The sequence below is a fragment of the Vespula pensylvanica genome, chromosome 21, assembly GCF_014466175.1.
Source record: "Vespula pensylvanica isolate Volc-1 chromosome 21, ASM1446617v1, whole genome shotgun sequence".
Taxonomy (NCBI): Eukaryota; Metazoa; Arthropoda; class Insecta; order Hymenoptera; family Vespidae; genus Vespula; species Vespula pensylvanica.
Window position 1 is genome coordinate 2,426,078 of NC_057705.1, and position 19,174 is coordinate 2,445,251.

General features: G+C 30.6%; 1 protein-coding gene across 4 annotated transcripts in view; it reads left to right on the forward strand.

Annotated features, from left to right (window-relative positions):
* Nucleotides 1–19,174, forward strand: part of LOC122636288 (puratrophin-1-like) — a 346,508-nt gene that overhangs the window by 191,963 nt on the left and 135,371 nt on the right. For all 4 annotated transcript variants that reach the window (XM_043827348.1, XM_043827349.1, XM_043827350.1 and 1 more), the window contains one exon: nucleotides 5,236–5,325. In XM_043827348.1, coding sequence (XP_043683283.1) covers nucleotides 5,236–5,325 — 90 coding nt within the window. The remainder of the gene's footprint in view (nucleotides 1–5,235; nucleotides 5,326–19,174) is intronic.

The following is a 19,174-nucleotide window of genomic DNA, read 5'->3' on the forward strand; positions in this document are numbered from 1 at the left end:
AAAAAAAAAACGAAAAGAAAGAAAGAAAATATGATCGATCATCGATCATCGTTGGTATAGAACGATTCAATAAATTTTCCATTGATTTTTATTTTACACAACAAAACAATGAAGTTTGTAGAAGAATCAGAGTGGATGTGTATATTAACAGCTGCATCAACTATAACGCATGGAATAGCGTGTGATTGCGTGTCGGTGACCTCGATCGTCTCTCCCCATGCATATCTCTCTCTCTCTCTCTCTCTCTCTCTCTCTCTCTCTCTCTCTCTTTCACCCGTTTAAATCATCATGTCAATGATCCTACGACGATGCCAGATGAGGAAGACACATTATTATATCGATACCATGCTCACCCATGCCTGCTGTGCAAATTTCCGGAGTACGGACTACGTCGTACTAACTTTTTACTTAATTGCATATATAATTTCTCGTTTAAAACGTCTAATCTTTTAAATATTATCTACCCTTTTTATTTTTTCTCTTTTTTCTTTTCCCTTTTAAATATCATTCTCGTATCATACGCCATGATGACATTGTAATACGAGTTATATTCATACCACGGTTTATTCATGTTTGCTGCTGTGCAAATTTCCGGACTACGTCGTGCTAACTTTTTACTCGATTCCATTGTACTATCTCTCTTTTGAAACGTTTAATCTTTTAAATATTGTTAGTTTTCTTTCTTTTTGTATTTCTTTAAATATCATTCTTGTATCATACACACGATGTTGTCGATTGTTATTTACATAAATAGTATTTATTCGTATCTGCTTCGCAAATTTTACTGACCGACGTCGTAATAATTCGTAAAATTAATTACAAAAGATATCATTTCTCGTTAAAGATGAGAGATTAATTAAATAATCAAATGATATCGATATAACATAAATTATATTTGTATCGTTGCAAATTCATTATCGCGCTATACAAGTTTCTCGATTACGTAATTAACTTTAATTAAATCCAAATATCCTTCTTTTCATTCTTCTTAAATATTATTAATTTTCTAAAATATAATTCTTTTGTTCATATATAAGACGTAAATAATCAGTACGTTGAACGAATTAATGTTCAACATAAAACAAACTTGAAGCTCGTATAATGAATTATATTCGTTCTTGTTAAGCTGATAATTCTAAAGAACAGACAAAGAGAAAGAGAAAGACAAAGAGAAAGAAAAAGAGAAAAAGAGAAAGAGAGAGAGAGAGAGAGAAAATAAATGATTGTGCAATTTCAGTATCTCCTTCTTTCTCATTCGTACGTCGAGATGATCGACGAGTTCCAAGAATGCCACGAACGTCGCGATAAATCAATGATAATTGCATTTCTTTCGCACTCTCGATGGTTGGCTTTGTTTTCGCGCCCCTACTCTCTTCTCAGGTCTATTAGTAGTCGGTGGATGCACCCGTCCAACCATTGTCTCTAGCGGTCGGTAACTGGTAATTACCCACGTCATTAACGCCCTTCCCATAATGACTCGCGGCATTGAAATTTTCGCGTGAATTTCCACGCATTTAACTACCACCTCTACGTTTGATTTATTACGCGTTTAATATTATTTCTATTTATTTAATTTCTTTTCTTGTTCATTTCTTCTTATTTTTCTTTCTTTCTTTCTTTTTTTTTTTTTTTCTTTTTTTCTTTTATCTCATGGACTATTCTCACTTTATGCAGGCGTGCATAAATATGTAGTAAAGAATTCTTACAATTCGCGCGATATATTCGTTGGTAATTATTTCTAAAATTAAAGTGTTTTTATTGATTTTAGAAATACTATTTTTTTATTTTTGTATCGATCTTTCTTACGATACGCAAGTTGTTGTAACGAGCATCGCGTTTAATATTCTCTATCGAATTGAAATGTTTTTAGTTGTTTATGGAATATATATATATATATCTTTTTTTTTTTTTTTTTTTTGATATAGAATTTTTCGAAATTTTCTTCTTAAGTATGTGCACACATCGTGACAAACGTAGGAATGAATTTTATTCGGTTTAAATATTTCTATTTAACATTTTGTTTCTCTGATCTTTCACAAATTTTATTGAAAAGTTCTGTTCGTTTTAATTTCAAAAGTGATCTCATTTCAAAACGATTCTACCGAGACACCTTTTTAATGGATCTAATATTTCTATTATTTAGGAAAAAAAGAAATAATAATAAAAAAGAAGGAAAACGAAAATACATACCGTTTTATCAAATTTTTAAACATTTCTGTTTCTAACGAGATCGCTATGATTGATTTACAAAATAGAAATTATTTCTAGATTTTAGAGATAGCACTTTATTGACTTTCTTTTTAATTTTAATTGATATATACGTACGTCACGAGGCACGATGGAAAGTAATCGCGACTCTGTATCGCAAAGAATCGATTTACCTGGAAGAACGGAGACGCGATAAACTTATCCGAACGCGAGAACCTGCAATTAGCCTCCATAGTAAAATGTCTTCTAATCGGTTAATAACGCCCATGAGCAAATAGCAAACACTAATTGGCTGAACGGAATATTGCCGTGAATGAAGTAGAGAGTTTACTGATTTGATATTAGTGCTTCCTTATAAATGGCGCCAGAATTTTTAACATATCATTACTTTCCGTCGTTAAAGAATTTCTTTTCTTTTTCTTTTTTTTCGTTTTTATTTCCTTTTTGTTTCTTTTTTATTTATTTATTTATTTATTTATTTATTTATTTATTTTTCTTTTCTCGTATCAAAATAAAAAAAAAAAAGAAAAAAGAAAACCTACCATTTCCAATTAAGAACGTACGATATCCAACGATGTGAAATATTTATTAATTTCATCATGAAAATTCGGATATTATCCGATAAACATGTCCACATGAATTAGAAATAAATGCTAGTTTCGTAAAACGTCCATAATAACCTATAGAGTAATGACTATATTTCCACGTTAACACGTTTTATCCGTCACTATCGCGATTGATATATCAACGTGGTATATGTTAACTTAAGCGAAGTATCTAACATTTACAATATTATTACGTGGAAGTAATTATAAACGACATTTATTATCCTATCGCGACACGATTATCTAATAAATAATATGAGATAGTCTATATGTATATATATATACATATACATATATATATATACACAAATTGAAATTAATTTGTTTAATAAAAAAAGTAAAAAAAACGATAGAAAAAATAAACGAAGTATGCCTGATAAAATTGTAAGAAAAGGAAAGAATAGGAAAAAGAGAAGAATGAAAAATAAAATGAAATAAAATAAAATAAAATAAAATAAGTAATAAAAGTTCGGAAGAGTTAACCCGTTGTATGATGAATAAATTAATTAAAAGACATTACCTACAAGCTGGTAACGTCGAACGTTTCATTCGAAAGCGCGATTGGCTTCTTTCATAGTACGAGGAGCCACGTAGTTTAACGCTTTTAAGAAAGAGAGATAGGAAGATATCAGAGAAGTCTAGAGAAGAAGACGACGAGGCGACGCGACGCGACACCAAGTTCACGATGCAAACGTCTCGAGATGAGTGGCGGCGAGTATGCAGGCGCATCCGTCTTTCGAGTCTACTACGTATGTCTTCTTTCGCGTTCATCTCGGTTTAAAATACGACGAAGAAGGAAAGTCAAAGTGTCTGCTATACAGAGAGAAAAAGAAAAAGAAAGAGTAGGAAAGATAAAGAGAGAGAAAGAGAGAAAGAGAGAAAGAGAGAGAGAGAAAGCGAGAGCGAAGGTTAATCCTGCGAATCCACGTAAGTTTACTCAAGTGCAACGTACTCGTAACTTCTCTCGACTACCCGTCTAAACGAGTATAACAACGTAAATACTTAGATATACGTCACGTAAACGAAATGAGAGAACTTAATAGACTTCAACGAGGAAAGATTTTTCCACGGGTAAGATCCATGGAAAGTTTTCAAATTGGAAAACATCGCGTCCTGTCATTTGCATAGATAGAGATGATGATAATATGTATGTTGTATGTTTCTACGTATATATGTATGTATGTATGTATGTATGTATGTATGTATGTATTCTATGTATGAGTAAAGGTGGAGCCGATGAAATGAATGTTCCATACGTATTTACATTATTATTCGTTTGATATATTATTATAAAGAGAAAGAGGGCAGGGGGAGGTGGTGGAAGCGACTACTTCGGTGAAACGTGCCGACTTTTACTATTAAATATGATTCGGCTGCTACTGATCTCTTTATTCGCTTTAAGGGTGAAATTGTTTCGTGAAAGAGAGACAGAGAGAGAGAGAGAGAGAGAGAGAGAGAGAGAGAGAGAGAAAGAGAAAATATGATGACTATACACGATCAGCTGATTTCTGTTTCGTGCTACGAGAAAATCTCTCTTAAGTGAGTTCGATATCGAAAAAGTGTGTATATATGTGTACGTGTGTCTGTGTGGATATATAGATATTTTATGCGATCAAATTAGTAACACGTGTTGTACGTATCTTGAAATTCACAAGATTTGAATCATAGCTTGATTGTTAATTATAATCAACGTGATCTTATTTTGAAAGTTGTGTCTCGGTTAATTCGAGCATTTGAATTATCGTTCTTTCTTTTATATACATATATACGTACACACACACATACAGTTTGATCGTTGTTCTGATATATAATTTTTCATATATATATATATATATATATATATATACGGTTTGATTGTCAATTGGATTGAACAAATATTCGATCTAAAAAAAAAAAACTGTCATTATTCCAATTAATTTTCAATCATAAAAAAAAGATCTTGAAAAAGAATTATAAGAACTATCATTTAAACTTATCGATGCGAAACATTTATCACAGAAAATCTTTGAAATCATAATTGCAAATAATATTGCAAAATGATAAGTACAAATTGATTAAATTTGACGTGTTTTCCAGATCATGTTGATTCTTTTCACTCTACTTTTCAAACTTCCAAACTTCAGATTCTCTGATATATCATAATATCACGAAAGACAAAGAAATCGATATCGTAGTACAATCTCGTATTGTATTATGCAATAGAATATTATTATAGAAATCGATATCCCACAGAAATGATTTAAAGAACGTTTTATCGGGGTGTATTGCATACCATCCTCTCACGTTATCTCTGTATATAGTAGACTCGATCATATTACCGAATAATGGGTCCCACATTGTTGGATGAATTCGAACGTGAGGGTGGTCCTCGTGTTTGCAAAGGATGCGGGAGTAACGAGATCCCTCTTGGTTTCTGTTTCAGGAACGAAAAAACGAGTCGACGAAGTCACTTCACCCAGGACGATTCATGACATACCGGAACACGTTTTGACATGTGGTCTGACACTGCCCGGTAAGTTTCTCCTGTCAATTAGAATATCGAACAAATATATTTATCATATTTAACAACAAAATAACAAATCTCGTAATTCTTTCTTTTTTTTTTTTTTTAATTTTCAATCGATTATCGCACGATTTAAATCAATATTCTTTTATTTATGCTCATCGAATTTATTGCAAAGTATCTTTTTTTTTTTTGCATAATGATAAAAAGGATGAATAATTTTTTTTTTATTCATACTCGTACATTTCATTTGAATCCTCTGCAAATCGATTTAATTGTTTTTAGCAATAATTTTATGTACGATATATTATAGAAAAGATAGGTTTAAAAAACGAAAGGGAAGAAACGGAAAGAATTTTGAAGCGAGTTTGATATTCTTTATTGAACGAAGAAGAAATGTGTCGGAATATTTTATCCTTGAAATTGGATAAATATTGTGATTTTTTTCTGAAAAATGTCTAGTTTTCTAAATAGAAATTAATAACCTTATATTTTCAACACCCGATATATATATATACATATATATTATAATTTAATATTATTATACCATATCAAGTATAATTTGGACTTCAAACAAAAAAGAAAAGTGTTGAAAAGTTCATATATAAAATGAAAAATAATGATCCCTAATAAATTACATTAACAAAAGTAATTTCAATAAAATTAATTCTAATAATAATATAACATAATAGAATTACATCGAAGATAAAATAAAATAAGATGTAGATAATACATCAATATTATTAAGCTATTTTCTTTCTTTCTTTTTTGTTTTTATAAATTCGAAATGATATAACACAATTATTTCATAACTACTTATTTTCGATCTAATATAGAAATCAATCCATCTGTCAATTTGAATTATAAAAATAAACGCGCATGCACCAACGCATAAACAAACCATAGAAATACGAATCAACAAAGTTATTAATAATTTTCCTTATAAAAAAAGAACATAGAAATCGGAAAAAAGTTAATGAATATCACGAAACGTAGTAAAAGTTGGAACACTTTTCGCTATTTTCAAACTATAAAGGAACTCTCTTGAATGTCGTGAATCCTGTTTAAAAAGAACGATGCGACGACGATAGGAAATTCCACGAAGTTCGTGTCACTTGGTATTACTAACTCGGTGAGAACATACACGTATACACAAACACGCAACACATATGCCAAGTTAAATATACATACGCGCCCGCACGGCAAAGGGACACCGCTAAGCATTTAAATCCATGAAAGGGAGAAGGAAGGAGAAGCCGTTCGTCTTCGTTCAACGCGATCTCCGCTTTATTACGATTTACAATACGTCGCTCCACATAAATCCGCATGAGAAATGTCTACGTAGAGAAATATATACCTACATATATATAAAATATATATATATATAATACACATATATATGTGTTATGTATTTTATCTATGTATTGTATCTCTACATACATACGTATATAGAGAGAAGAACATTTAGCATTTTGCTTTCGTTGCGAGAAGATAAGACTCGCGTTGACTACGGAGGAGTATGCGGAAGCCAAGAAGGCACACCCACCACCATCACGTGGGCCTTTTAAGTTCGGTTCACACGCCCCCGCATCCTTCCCGAGTTGCATCTATTTACGTACTTTGAATCCTCCCGGACCTCTCTCTCTTTCTCTCTTTCTCTTTCTCTCTTCTCATCCTATTTCAACTCCTTCTAGTCCTCATCCTTATCCTTCTTCTCATCCTTTTCTTTCTCTTCTTCCGTTCACCATCTCGTTCTTCTCTTCTCTTTTCTTCTTCACTCTTCTTAACTCTCTCTCTCTCTCTCTCTCTCTCTCTCTCTCTCTCTTTCTCTCTCTCTCTCTCTTTCTCTTTTTCTCTATATACGCTCGGATTCGAGGATACCTACGTCTAACTGTAACTCTCCCCAGCTTCGCAAGGCTGCCGTTTTGTCAACGAACGGTATACGATTAATAAAAGTGAATAAAGCAACTATGGAATGTCGGTGTGATAGTTCATCCGCTAAAATAACTTTAACCATGAGATAAACATTACAGAGTATTTCGGATTCCATCGATGTCCCAACGACATACCTTATCTACCGTTAAGATTTATATAGCAAATACACAAATTGCAGAAACCAACTTGGTCGATAGGGTTTGTTAAAAATGTTTATCATAATATCCGTTCAACGACGTCCTCGTCGTGTTATTGTCGTCGATTTTTAACGTCGATGTTAGGGTCAAATTCAAATCCACGTTGTTATTCGATATTTAAATAATCCGATATTTTTTTTTCGAATCGATAAAGTTGTCATACTCGAATTAATAAAATATTTTTTATTCGTCTTCGGTAATAATTTCAACGTGAATTTATCAGTTGTTTGTTTAATTCCGATTATTATTAGAATTTCTTGGTAGTCTCGCGTTTATGGAGTTAGGCGAATGGGGAATAAATAAATTATTTTAAATCGTCTTAAGTAATAATTTCAACGTGGACTTGTCATTTGTTTACTTCACTCGGATTATATTCGTATTGCTCGGTACTTTTTAGTTTATAGAGTTGCCGAGAGGGAAATGAATAAATTATTGTAAATCCTCTTAAATAATCATTTTCAATTAACAAGAATTTATCATTCGTATATTTAATTCGGATTATACTCGAATTGCGCGAGCAATAGTTTTGAGACTTATATAGAGTCATGAAAAGGGAATGTATAAATTAGTTTGTCGTTTTAAATAATCCTTTTGTAACTATTAAAAATTTATCATTTGTTTATTTAATACGGATTATACTCAAATAATATTTTGATTTGTATTTTTATTTTTATTATAGTATTTTTGAGTTTATAGAGTTGTGAAGAGGGAATGAATAAATTAAGTTTAAGTCGTTTCAAATAATCCTTTTTAATCAATCAGCAACGCTCTTATCGTTCGTTTATCTAATTCGCGAATGTTTAGTTTTTTCATTAAAAAAAACATTTCAATATTCGATAGTATTCGTATTCTTAAAATGTTAAAAATAATTATTTCTGTGCTTTTAACGTTTCATTTGTAACGACTAAAATTTTAATATATCCGTTAAAAAATAAAACGTCATATCGAAATTTCGAATAATCGAAGATAAAAATAAGAATTATATTAATACGTTGTCAAGTGTAGATGATTATTAAATAAACAACAATAAATTACGAATTAACAACAACAATGGCGTATCGAAAGATCGAATGATTTTAAAAATCAATTACACTTTCTCGAAACATTTTAAAAATTAATATTTCTTTTTCTTTTCAACAAAAAAAAAAAACAAAAAAAAAAAAAAGAATCCCGAGCTTGTAGTTTCACAATCAAAAAAAAAAAAAAGAAAAGAAAAAGAAAAAACAAAAATAAAAAAACGGAAAACAAAAAGATCGTCTAAGTATCAATTAAACCACATCTAATTAAAGATCGAATACGACGCAATTCAAATATCTAAATAACCAATCATACACGTTAACTTAATCTATTACCCGATTAACTGAAATATCCAAATTGCAAGGAAAAATAGAAAAAAAAAAAATAGATGAATAAAGCAATAAAGGATAACACGAAGGATACATACGCATATATAATTTACAATAAAACATTTATTTACAATTAACAATTCAACAGCTGATGTAATATATGTCTGTTAAACGGATCATGATTGGTTAAGTTTTACTGTCGTATACGTATATATAACCGATCATGATAGTTTATAGAAAATAACTTCGTCTTTTATTTACTAAGCTGTATTAGACGATCTATTCGGGCGTAAAACGCATGACCGTATTAAGACAATGTCCTTTGTTGGGGAAGACGTTAATTAAATTTGAAAGACATACATACCGTCGTTTCGCACCGCTTCAACGACGTGTTCCTTCTGCTTTCGTCCATTTACGTAGCTACCAATGAGAATACTACGATAAGAGGAGGGTAGGAGAGTAGGAGGGGGAGGGAGGTTACTGCTATTGCTGTTACTATAGCTGTAGCTATAGCTGTAGCTGTATGTTCTTTTTTATTCTCTTTTTTTTTTTATTCTCCGTCTCCTCGATGTGGATTCTCCTTCTTCCTTTCTCTCTTCGTTCCTTCGAGGATCAGCTGGTTATATTCACGAACACATATTCTTGTTTATATGTGTACGTGTGTGTGTGTGTGTGTGTGTATATATATATATATATATATATATATATATATATATATATATATAGTAAGGATATCTCCATGTAGATAACTGTAATCCCATAGTTGGCAATGTTGCGAGCGTGTAGCCGATTAGGCTAGCTTAAGCACTTCTTAAAAGCAGGAAGGAAGAACTCGAGTAGTCGAGAGTAAAAGAGAGAGAGAGAGAGAGAGACAGAGAGAGAGAGAGAGAGAGAGAGAGAGAGAGAGAGAGAGAGTAAGGAATAAATCAGAAAAGATAAACTTCGATCGTTAGGACGAAACTTAAGGAACGTAAGACGTCCATTTTCTGTGTAATCCGGTGTTGAATACATACGTTGCAAACGTTAATCTTCTCTTGATTCGTTCCTTGACTCTTTTGTTAGCTACCGTTGGCTTCTGAAGATTCTTGTGCAATATGGTACTTATCGTTCGCAGTTTATATCACGTATTTGTTTTTATATTATATTTTTTTTTAGCTTGATTAGATTAAGAGGAGGTATGTTGTTGATTGGTAGGGAAGTGATTGGGTTAACGATACGAAAGAAAAATGATTTTCAAAAAAAGTTTCGTGAGATATCATCCGGGAAGGATTTGGAATAAATGGGAGAAATGATTTTGTTTCGAAAAAATAAAAATTGTTGAGAACGATGGGCCTTTGAAAAAGTCAAGTACTTTTTTTTTTTTTTTTTTTTTTCTTTTTTTCTTTTTTTTGTGGCCTTTTAATATCGTCGAATATTTCTGTTTTTAATGAATTAATTGAAGGTAAGAAATATTTGGTTGGTATTGTCAGTATTGACAGACATATTGATTAACATAATAATTGTTTGAAATAATAGTGGATCTAAACAATGGATCTAAACAGTTTTTTCTCGCAGCTGTTTTTATTACACAATAGGGTTTCTTACGAGTGACAGGTGTAAATGAATTATGAATGGTAATATTTCAAAGGCAAAATCGTTCGAATTTTAAAGAGCGTAAAGGCTTGAAAGAAACAAATGCGTTTTAAATGACAAAACATATTATCTTCGAATTTATACTGTAGTGTGATAGGTATTTATAAAAAAAAAAAAAAAAGAAAGAAAAAGAACAAAATTAATATAACGAGCAATATAAAAACTTTACCTTGTTAACAATCGATTAATAATAATTATTATATTTTACAAAAGAAGCTTAACATATACATACGTATATATACACGCCACACACACACACATATATATATATATATAAATCTTATTAATAATAATCCTTATTAATCAATAACAATCATATCTCTATTTTTTCTTCGATATAATAAATAAATATCTATTATAACTATCAATATAAAAAAAAAATATATATATATATATATCTTGCAATATTATCAAAATATTATCGAATAAATTCCTAAGTACCAGACAAGCCCGTAAAAAAATATCTCCTTTCTTTCTTTCATTCTTCGTATTTCTTTTCTTAACGTGTTTCTTTTCGTTAAATACATAAATCCCGAGTATATCTCACTTAACAATACGTCCCAACTATCTCATCGGATTTTCGAAAAGCAATTATTTTTCATTTCCCTTTTTTTTTTTTTTTTTCTCAAAATTCCATTCTTCTCATTTCTTTTTCAATGTTCGTCCGTTCGTCCATCCGTTCCTCGTTCCTTCATTTTTTTCGTTTTCTCTCATCGTGCTTGTCTTTACCAGACTCGTAGGACAAGTACGAAACACGTGACTTTGGTACTCAATAGGAAGACCGCTTGTATTACACGAATACTAAACACGTTCGCTTATTGTAACGCGAAACGTTCCATTGGCAGAACGTTGTCCACTACATTGCTCTCTCTCTCTCTCTCTCCCCCCTTCTCTCTTTCTCCCTCTCTATCTTTATTTCTTTCTTTATCTCTTTCTCTCTCTTTCTCTCTTTCTGTCTCTCTCTCTCTCTGTATCTTTCTCTCTCGTGCAATCGCCTTTGTCGTTTATTCTTCCTTCCTCTGGCATACCAGCTGGCCGGATCCTCGAGTATCTAACTGTAATCCCGTAGTTGGCGAAGCTGCAGCTTTGTCGTCGATTAGTTGCTCCGAAACGAATCGTTGTTGCAATTCGAGAGAAAAATATATAAAAAAATATATGTATGTATAAAAAAATATATAAAAAAATATATGTATATATGTATGTATATAAAACGGAGAAGTTAATGGATCACATTTGTTATAAAAAAAAATTTGCTAACAAATTTTAGACGTTTTAATTTTGTTCGAGCTTCGTCTGGAATATCTTCTTTCTTTTCTTCTTTTTTGTTTCGTTTTTCTATTTCTATTTCTTTTTTCTTTTTTTTTTTTTTTGTGTTGTTTTCGTTAACAGCGATCAGATGTTTTATTCGAAACGTTCTGGTATAATCGTTGAGGATAACAAAAATGTTTAATGATCGTCGTTTAACGATATTGAAGCAATTTTGTATTATTAGAGATATATAAGAGATAATGTTTATGAAATATGTACTGTATCGCTAATCAATGTTATGGTATTTTTAAAAGAATTTGGAAAAATTACTTTTCCGTAAAATCGAAAATTTTTCTCAAAGAAATGAATCGTTCGATTAAACATTTCATCTGAATTTCTCTTTAATGAAAAAAATATGTGATGTATTAGGGAAATCTTAATTCATATATATACACACATACAGAGACACACACAGACAGGTGTAAGAGGAAATGTACGTCAATGAATGTAATATAATTTTCTATGAAAATTTTTAGATGAAATTGATGAACATTAGGAAAAACTTGATAAATAGAACAATAACAGGAAATGTACACAATCAATTATACGAATGCTCGATTACATTCGTTCATTTCCTACTCGAAATCGATACGATTTCGTCTATTATGGGATAGACAGCGTGGAAATTGTATCGACATAGGGCATTTTAACGAGTAGAAAATTAGTTTTATGCCGGCGGATAGGTATCGAGACGGTTGGATCAATTAGAGGTTGGTACGTAAATCATTGAACGTCGTTGCATCGAGAGAAATCTCGAGAGACTTCGAACGATTAGCTCGCTCGTCTCTTTCTCTCTTTCTCTCTTTCTTTTCTGTGTTCGATTGATTTATTTATTAATTTAAACGTATCACTCTTATTTGTTTGTTCGTGTTCTGTATAAAAGAGAAAGGTGAGAGGCAATTAAAAATATGAAGTATAAGGAAGAGTAATAAAAACATTCTGAGCATTTCGGACGTATGCATGTGTGTTTGTGAAAATGAAAAAAAGAAAAGAAAGAAAAATAAGAATTTAAAGCTTCTATGATATGCTGCATAAAAAATAGATTTTCTTTTTTTATTATTTTATTAGTGCATTCTTATTTTAATTGTTTATTATTAGTTTTGTTATTATTATTATTATTATTATTATTATTATTATTATTATTATTATTATTATTTCTGTTTTTATATTTTTTACCATTACAGTCTTATCACTCTTACATTTTATATTCTATTTTATATTACTTTATATTATCGTTATTATTATTATAATAATATCTCAGTATCGTATTTATTCCTTACATTCGTTACTTTTCGCTACTTACTATCCAAAAGATCTTTTCTTTTGTTCTTTCTTTTTCTTGAACTAACATTTCTAAATTTATTAGATCCGAGGTAAATAGTATTAATCTCTATGCCAATACTCTATCATTAATTTTTAATTTAATCGATATTATATCGTAAATTGATTGTTTTATTAAAAATTTATTAGCTTTATTTATCGCAAAGTTAAATGAAAATAGGTAGGTGGTAGGAGATCAAGGAAGACATGAGGCTGCTCCTTTTCCGGTCGATACCGTAGAACTTAGAAGTCTCTAATACACAGATCAAAACGTCTAGTTCGTCGTGGTTAAGCACGAGAGCGTAACTTAGCCTAAGGAGTTTGTTCGTGAAAGCGGTCGGTCGGACTCTTTACGACCGTTCGTTCGACGATAAAGTCGTTCGCAACGCCGCCGCCGCCGCTACGTCACCATAGAGACCAAGGCGAAACTAATCCTCGGCGTGAAACTTATCTGCGTTTTCTGTAGCACATAACGCTTTAGTTAGAACCTTCTCGGCTTCTCCGTTCTGCCGTTCCTTCTTTCGATATCGAATCCGGGATATGGCCCGTGGTGTCAGTTATAGTAAGATAGATTGATAGGAACTCGCTGCTTTCTCTAAACGACGTTGGAAATGCTCGTTAAAAAAAGATTATGGAGTATATTAAAAAAAAAGAAAAAAAAATGGGAAGAGTTATCGGGATCTTATCGCTTATGTTTTATTTCATACTGTATTTTCTATTTAATCGACAACTTTTTAGTTTTTATTCTTTTAAATATGAAGGGAAAAAAAAAAAGATATTTTTTTGGTCGTTCTCTGACGCTTTAAAATTAAGAATAAATATGTTGCAGTAAAATAGATTGATATAGGAACTCGCTGCTTTCTCTGAACGATGTTGGAAATGTTAATTAAAAAAGAAAAAAAAAAAAGAAAAAAAACAAAAAGATCACGGAGTATATTAAAAAAAAAGGGAAGAGTTATCGGAATCTTATCGCTTACGTTTTATGATATTTCATGATATATTTTCTATTTAATTGAAATTTCTTTTTGTTTTTTGCTTATTTGGTGGATTTGGTATTACAGAGAAAAAAGAATTCACATAGTATTTACTATTTACGTAGACACATATATACTATAATTATAAAAATTAAATCAATGTTTAAAAATGTGTCACTATCCTCAAATCGTATTATCACGAAGTATCTTAAATTGAATTAGTACGATTTGGTGCGGAATCTATGTTTAACACGCTCGTTAATGCACTTAGCTTCCTACGTATAGATTATGACACATTAAATATCACGTATGCATCACAGCGATGATTCATCGGTTCAACGTTATATAAATAATTACGATATCGTCGTAAATAATTATACAAAAAAGAAAAAGAAAATTCAAACAAGTGGATCGACGAATTTATTTTTCATTAATACGATATAATAAATATCTATCGTATTAAAAACACTAATAGATTATATCAATATTATACCAACAACATCATATTAATACTCACAATCTCGTCGTAAAAAAGAAAAAAAAAAATATTTAAACAAAAATAAAAGAAAGAAAAAAAAAAAGAGAGAGAGAGAGGAAATCTAAAAAAGAATAAACAATAGAATACAATTTTACTTATAGAAGAAAAATATTTATAAATATCTACGTGCCGATATTAATTAGGTTAATAAACTCGCGACTAATGATCTCGACGTAACGATCTTTAGGAGCATCCTTAGAGTCGAAGAGTCTATTTTGCATAAATACCGGCATTATCATAAGTCGCGTTATCTAAGCTCGTCGTTCGTTTCGAAAGGCACGAAGAAGGAAGGAATAAGGGGGAACGTAAATTTTCGCCGTTTTCAACGCGTGATAAATTATCGCGAAACGTGTGCGCTCGCTCGCTCGCACGCTCACTCGCACGATCGCTCGCACCTAGCTTTTTCCAAGTCGACGTGGGACTCTGGTCCATTCCACCCACACAGTTGGGGCCATAGGGCCCAACAACGTTCACAACGACGTGTTGGCACGACCGATGTCTTCCGAGCACGTCCACAGAAGAGGCGTTACCACTTTTGTAATATACTAGTAAATACACGTCAGTAAGTAAAGTCGGTAAATACTCATCGATACATCGGGAGTCTGTACTCGTTAATACCCCTTCCGTTATAACGAGATCGGTTCGATGCGATCGAATGGACTGAGAAACCAAAAGATCGATGATCCGATCGATTCACTATCGACCAAACCAATTCAACTAACCCAAGCAAGCAACCACTGCCGGAAATGATGGTACTCGATTTAAGTACCCGCATATGTACGTGCGAGAATTTTCAAGCTTATAATTTTCGACGTATCGAGTATTGTTAGATTCAACTATCGAGAACGAGATAAGTTACGTATGCTTTTTGTAAATTGTAAGTACTTTCGGAAATATCGTGTATTAGTAGTTAGGAATATATTGTGATAATATCTTGTCTGTTTTGTTACTAATGTTCGATTTATTTGATAGATCGGATAATAATGACATTTAATAATAATAATAATAATAATAATAATAATTTCATTACGTAGATATACGTATCATAGTTCAAAGAGAAATTTATTGAGCTTAATTATTACAAACGATAAGGATTAAAAAACTTGAAAGTAAAAAAAGAAATGTAGAAACAAATTTTTGTATCCTTGTAATTAAAGTGTAAATAATATAATTAGTAACGAAGAAAAAGAACTGTCATGCATGTTTTGATATAAAAAGAAAAAAAAAAAAGAAAGATTAAACGCCTTTCTATTTCAACATCAAGCCGGAACAACCACCCTTTAAATAAACAATTTTCAATTAATTTTTTTACCGAACGTTTCTAACGTCGCTTAGAGAAAGCAGCAAGTTCCTATCAATCTATCTTACTATAACTCATTTATGCTTGACTTCGAAGTGTTAGAGAATGATTAAAAAAAGAAAACAATTTCTTTTTTTACTCTCGTAGATTCGTTTTCTCGAAATTTTCATAACTTGGATACACGTCCTATAGCTCAAAGAGAAATTTATCGAGCGTAGTTATTCAAAACGATACGAATTTTTAACAAATCCATGTAAAAAAAAAAAAAAATAATAGAAACAGACAATTCTTTATATCTTCATAGTCGAAATATAAAATAAGATAAGAAGACTAAAATATAGATTTTCAAAGTATATTTCCATACGAAAAAAAAAAAAAAAAAAAAAAAAATACCTTTCAATTCTCTGTACAACATTTCGAATGTTATCTACTTCTCTCTCTTTAGATCTCTTAAGTATCCATCAATAATAGATAATCGATATATTTTAGCGGTGAGTTCAAACGTATCTCGTAATTTATCGTCCGTGAAAACGCATAGAGATTTTCAATTAAACGACGATAATTTAAGTTAACGTTCTCTCTAGATTTTCCATTTATTCCTCCATTTACTCCATTGCAATAATCTATTTGCCATTGTCAATATAAAATTATAGCATCGATATAGAATTATATGCTTCGTCATATCGCTACATACGCTTTCATTAATTTTGACGAATCTTCAATTATCAGAACGTTTATAAATCGATTTAAGCTCCGACAAATTTGCCGATCATTTCGCAAATTAACATTCCCGTGCAACAGGTCCAAATTCATTCATTCGAATCCGGAAATTTCGTTGTTAACTCGAAACGTTATCCATTTTATACTCGACAAAATGAATTTTCTTAGATCGTAAATATAGAAAATAAATGACTATACCGATCGATAATTATTAAAAAAAAAAAAAAAAAAAATCACGTACTCGCGAGTTCGTTCGCAATCCTAATCTTGAATAATATTACATACGTATAAATCACCTGTAAGTTACACGCATACGTTCTCGTTAATTTTGATGAAACTTTGATTATCTGGACGTTTATAAATTAAGTTCGAGCAAAAGGTTCCAGTTTGTTAGTTCAAATCCGGAAGTTTTGTTAACTCCAAACGTTTTCTTTTTTTATATTCGACAAAATGTATAATTCTTACATCCTAGGTATAGAAAATAATTGACTATTTCTGATCGATAATTATTTTAAAAAGGATCGTATACGGCACGAGTTCGTTTACTAGCTCTAATGTTAAACAATATATCACGAATAAATCATTCGCATAGATTATATATACGCTCTCGTTAATTTTGACGAAAGTTTGATTATCGGTACGTTTACAAATCGATTTAAAACCTCGACAAGTTTGCTGATCATTTTACAAATGAAGTTCGTGCAACAGGTTCCAATTTGTTAGCTCGAAAATCCGGAAGAAACTTTGTTCACTCGCATTAGCATTTTCTTTTTATACTCGAGAAAATGAATTTTCTTACATCGTAGATATAGAAAATAATTGACTATACCGATCGATAATTATTTTAAAAAGGATCGCATGCGTGCGAGTTCGTTCACTAGCCTAATGTTCCCTAATAACACATACAAATAAATTACAACACCGTTATCACATGCACCTTAGCCTTGTAATTAGAAAATTACGAAATTGTTAGTTCGCTTGTATGGAACGTGTATAGCGTAAAATACTACGATGGTGTGTGAATTTGAAATTAAAAAAAAAAAAAGTGCAAAAAATAAAAAAAGTATTGAGAGTTCCGTTACATTCGACATGCGATAAACTTTACGAACCTTCCACAACGATTACCACGTCGACTTTACACGCGCATATCGTATTACACCCTAACATTTTATCCTCGCACGTTATTATTTCGATTTCGAGGTAATCCGTTGTCTTTCTAATTCACTAAGATAAGCTCCTAGTCGTCGAGTCAATTACAAGAATAACATTACACGATAATCGACGACGTAACTACTCGAAACTCGATATCTTATTTCTATTTTACTTTTATTATTTTTCTAAAATTTCTTAAGAAAATTTTTCATGTTCAAGCAAACTGTATGAATAATGTAACAGTTAACTTAGAATGTTAAATTATTATTTAAATTGTTAAAAGAAATATAAAGAAGGGAATGTATTCTGTCATTTTTTTTTTTATTTTGAAATTTTATATGCTTAACTTTTTATCCAAGAGAAAAAATAAAAATTGCTAAATTTAATATATATAATTATTATTATATAATATTATATATATATATATTTATAATGATAATCTTTAGTATTACTGATTGTAAGAATACAATGTTTTTTGTTTCCTTTTTTTTTTTTATTTTTCAATTCTTTGCATAAATCATAACTCGTTAAAATGACAAGGAGAAAAAGATACAGGGTGAACCGAAAGTTTCCAGACGAATTTAAAAATCAATTACACTTTTTCGATACTTTTTAAGCTAATTTTTTCTTCGTATTATAAAGCTATAAGCCTAAAAAGTTTTTTACGAAGTCCATATATTTTAATCAAATTTCTACAAAGTCATTTAATTTTTACTAACCTTTAAAAATATTTATAACCGATTAAAAAGGGAGAGGTAGGAAAATATAGGATTAGTCGAAACTTTCCAAACGAGTTTAAAAATCAATTACTTCTTTTCGAGACTTTTTTAAGCAGATTCTTTTTTCGGATTATGAAGTTATAAGTCTAAAAACTTCTTTATCAAGTCCGCATATTTTAAGCAAATTTTAAAAAAATCATTTAATATTGATCGACGTGTAAAAATATTTATAACTCGTTAGAACTAATAATCACGATATAAGTTTTGCCAAACTATATTTCATTGAACATATTATTTCATGTTTAGAATATTTTTAAAAAAGAAAAAATCAGTTCCAATAAAATCTTTCTAAATATTTTTAGATACATATCTAAATCCAAATCGGTAATAACAAAAGATCTGTAGATGTCACGTCGCATCGATTTCATTTTAATATTGTTGGTCAAAAACACTATTATATATACGTACCATATCAAAACTAAACATCTGTGTTAAGTAAAAATACTAATGAAAAATAATTTTCAAATAATAACTCGATAGAAATGAATTATAGATATTTCATTAAATGAATCAATGAGATATCCCTTTCTTCAATACATTTTAAGCGAACATAAAAACTCTCTGTAAATTTAAATCTAAAGTAAAAAGAAAAGAAAAAGGACATTAGTCCGCAAACGAAATCTTATTTATAAAATCACGTATAAAAAAAAAAAAAAA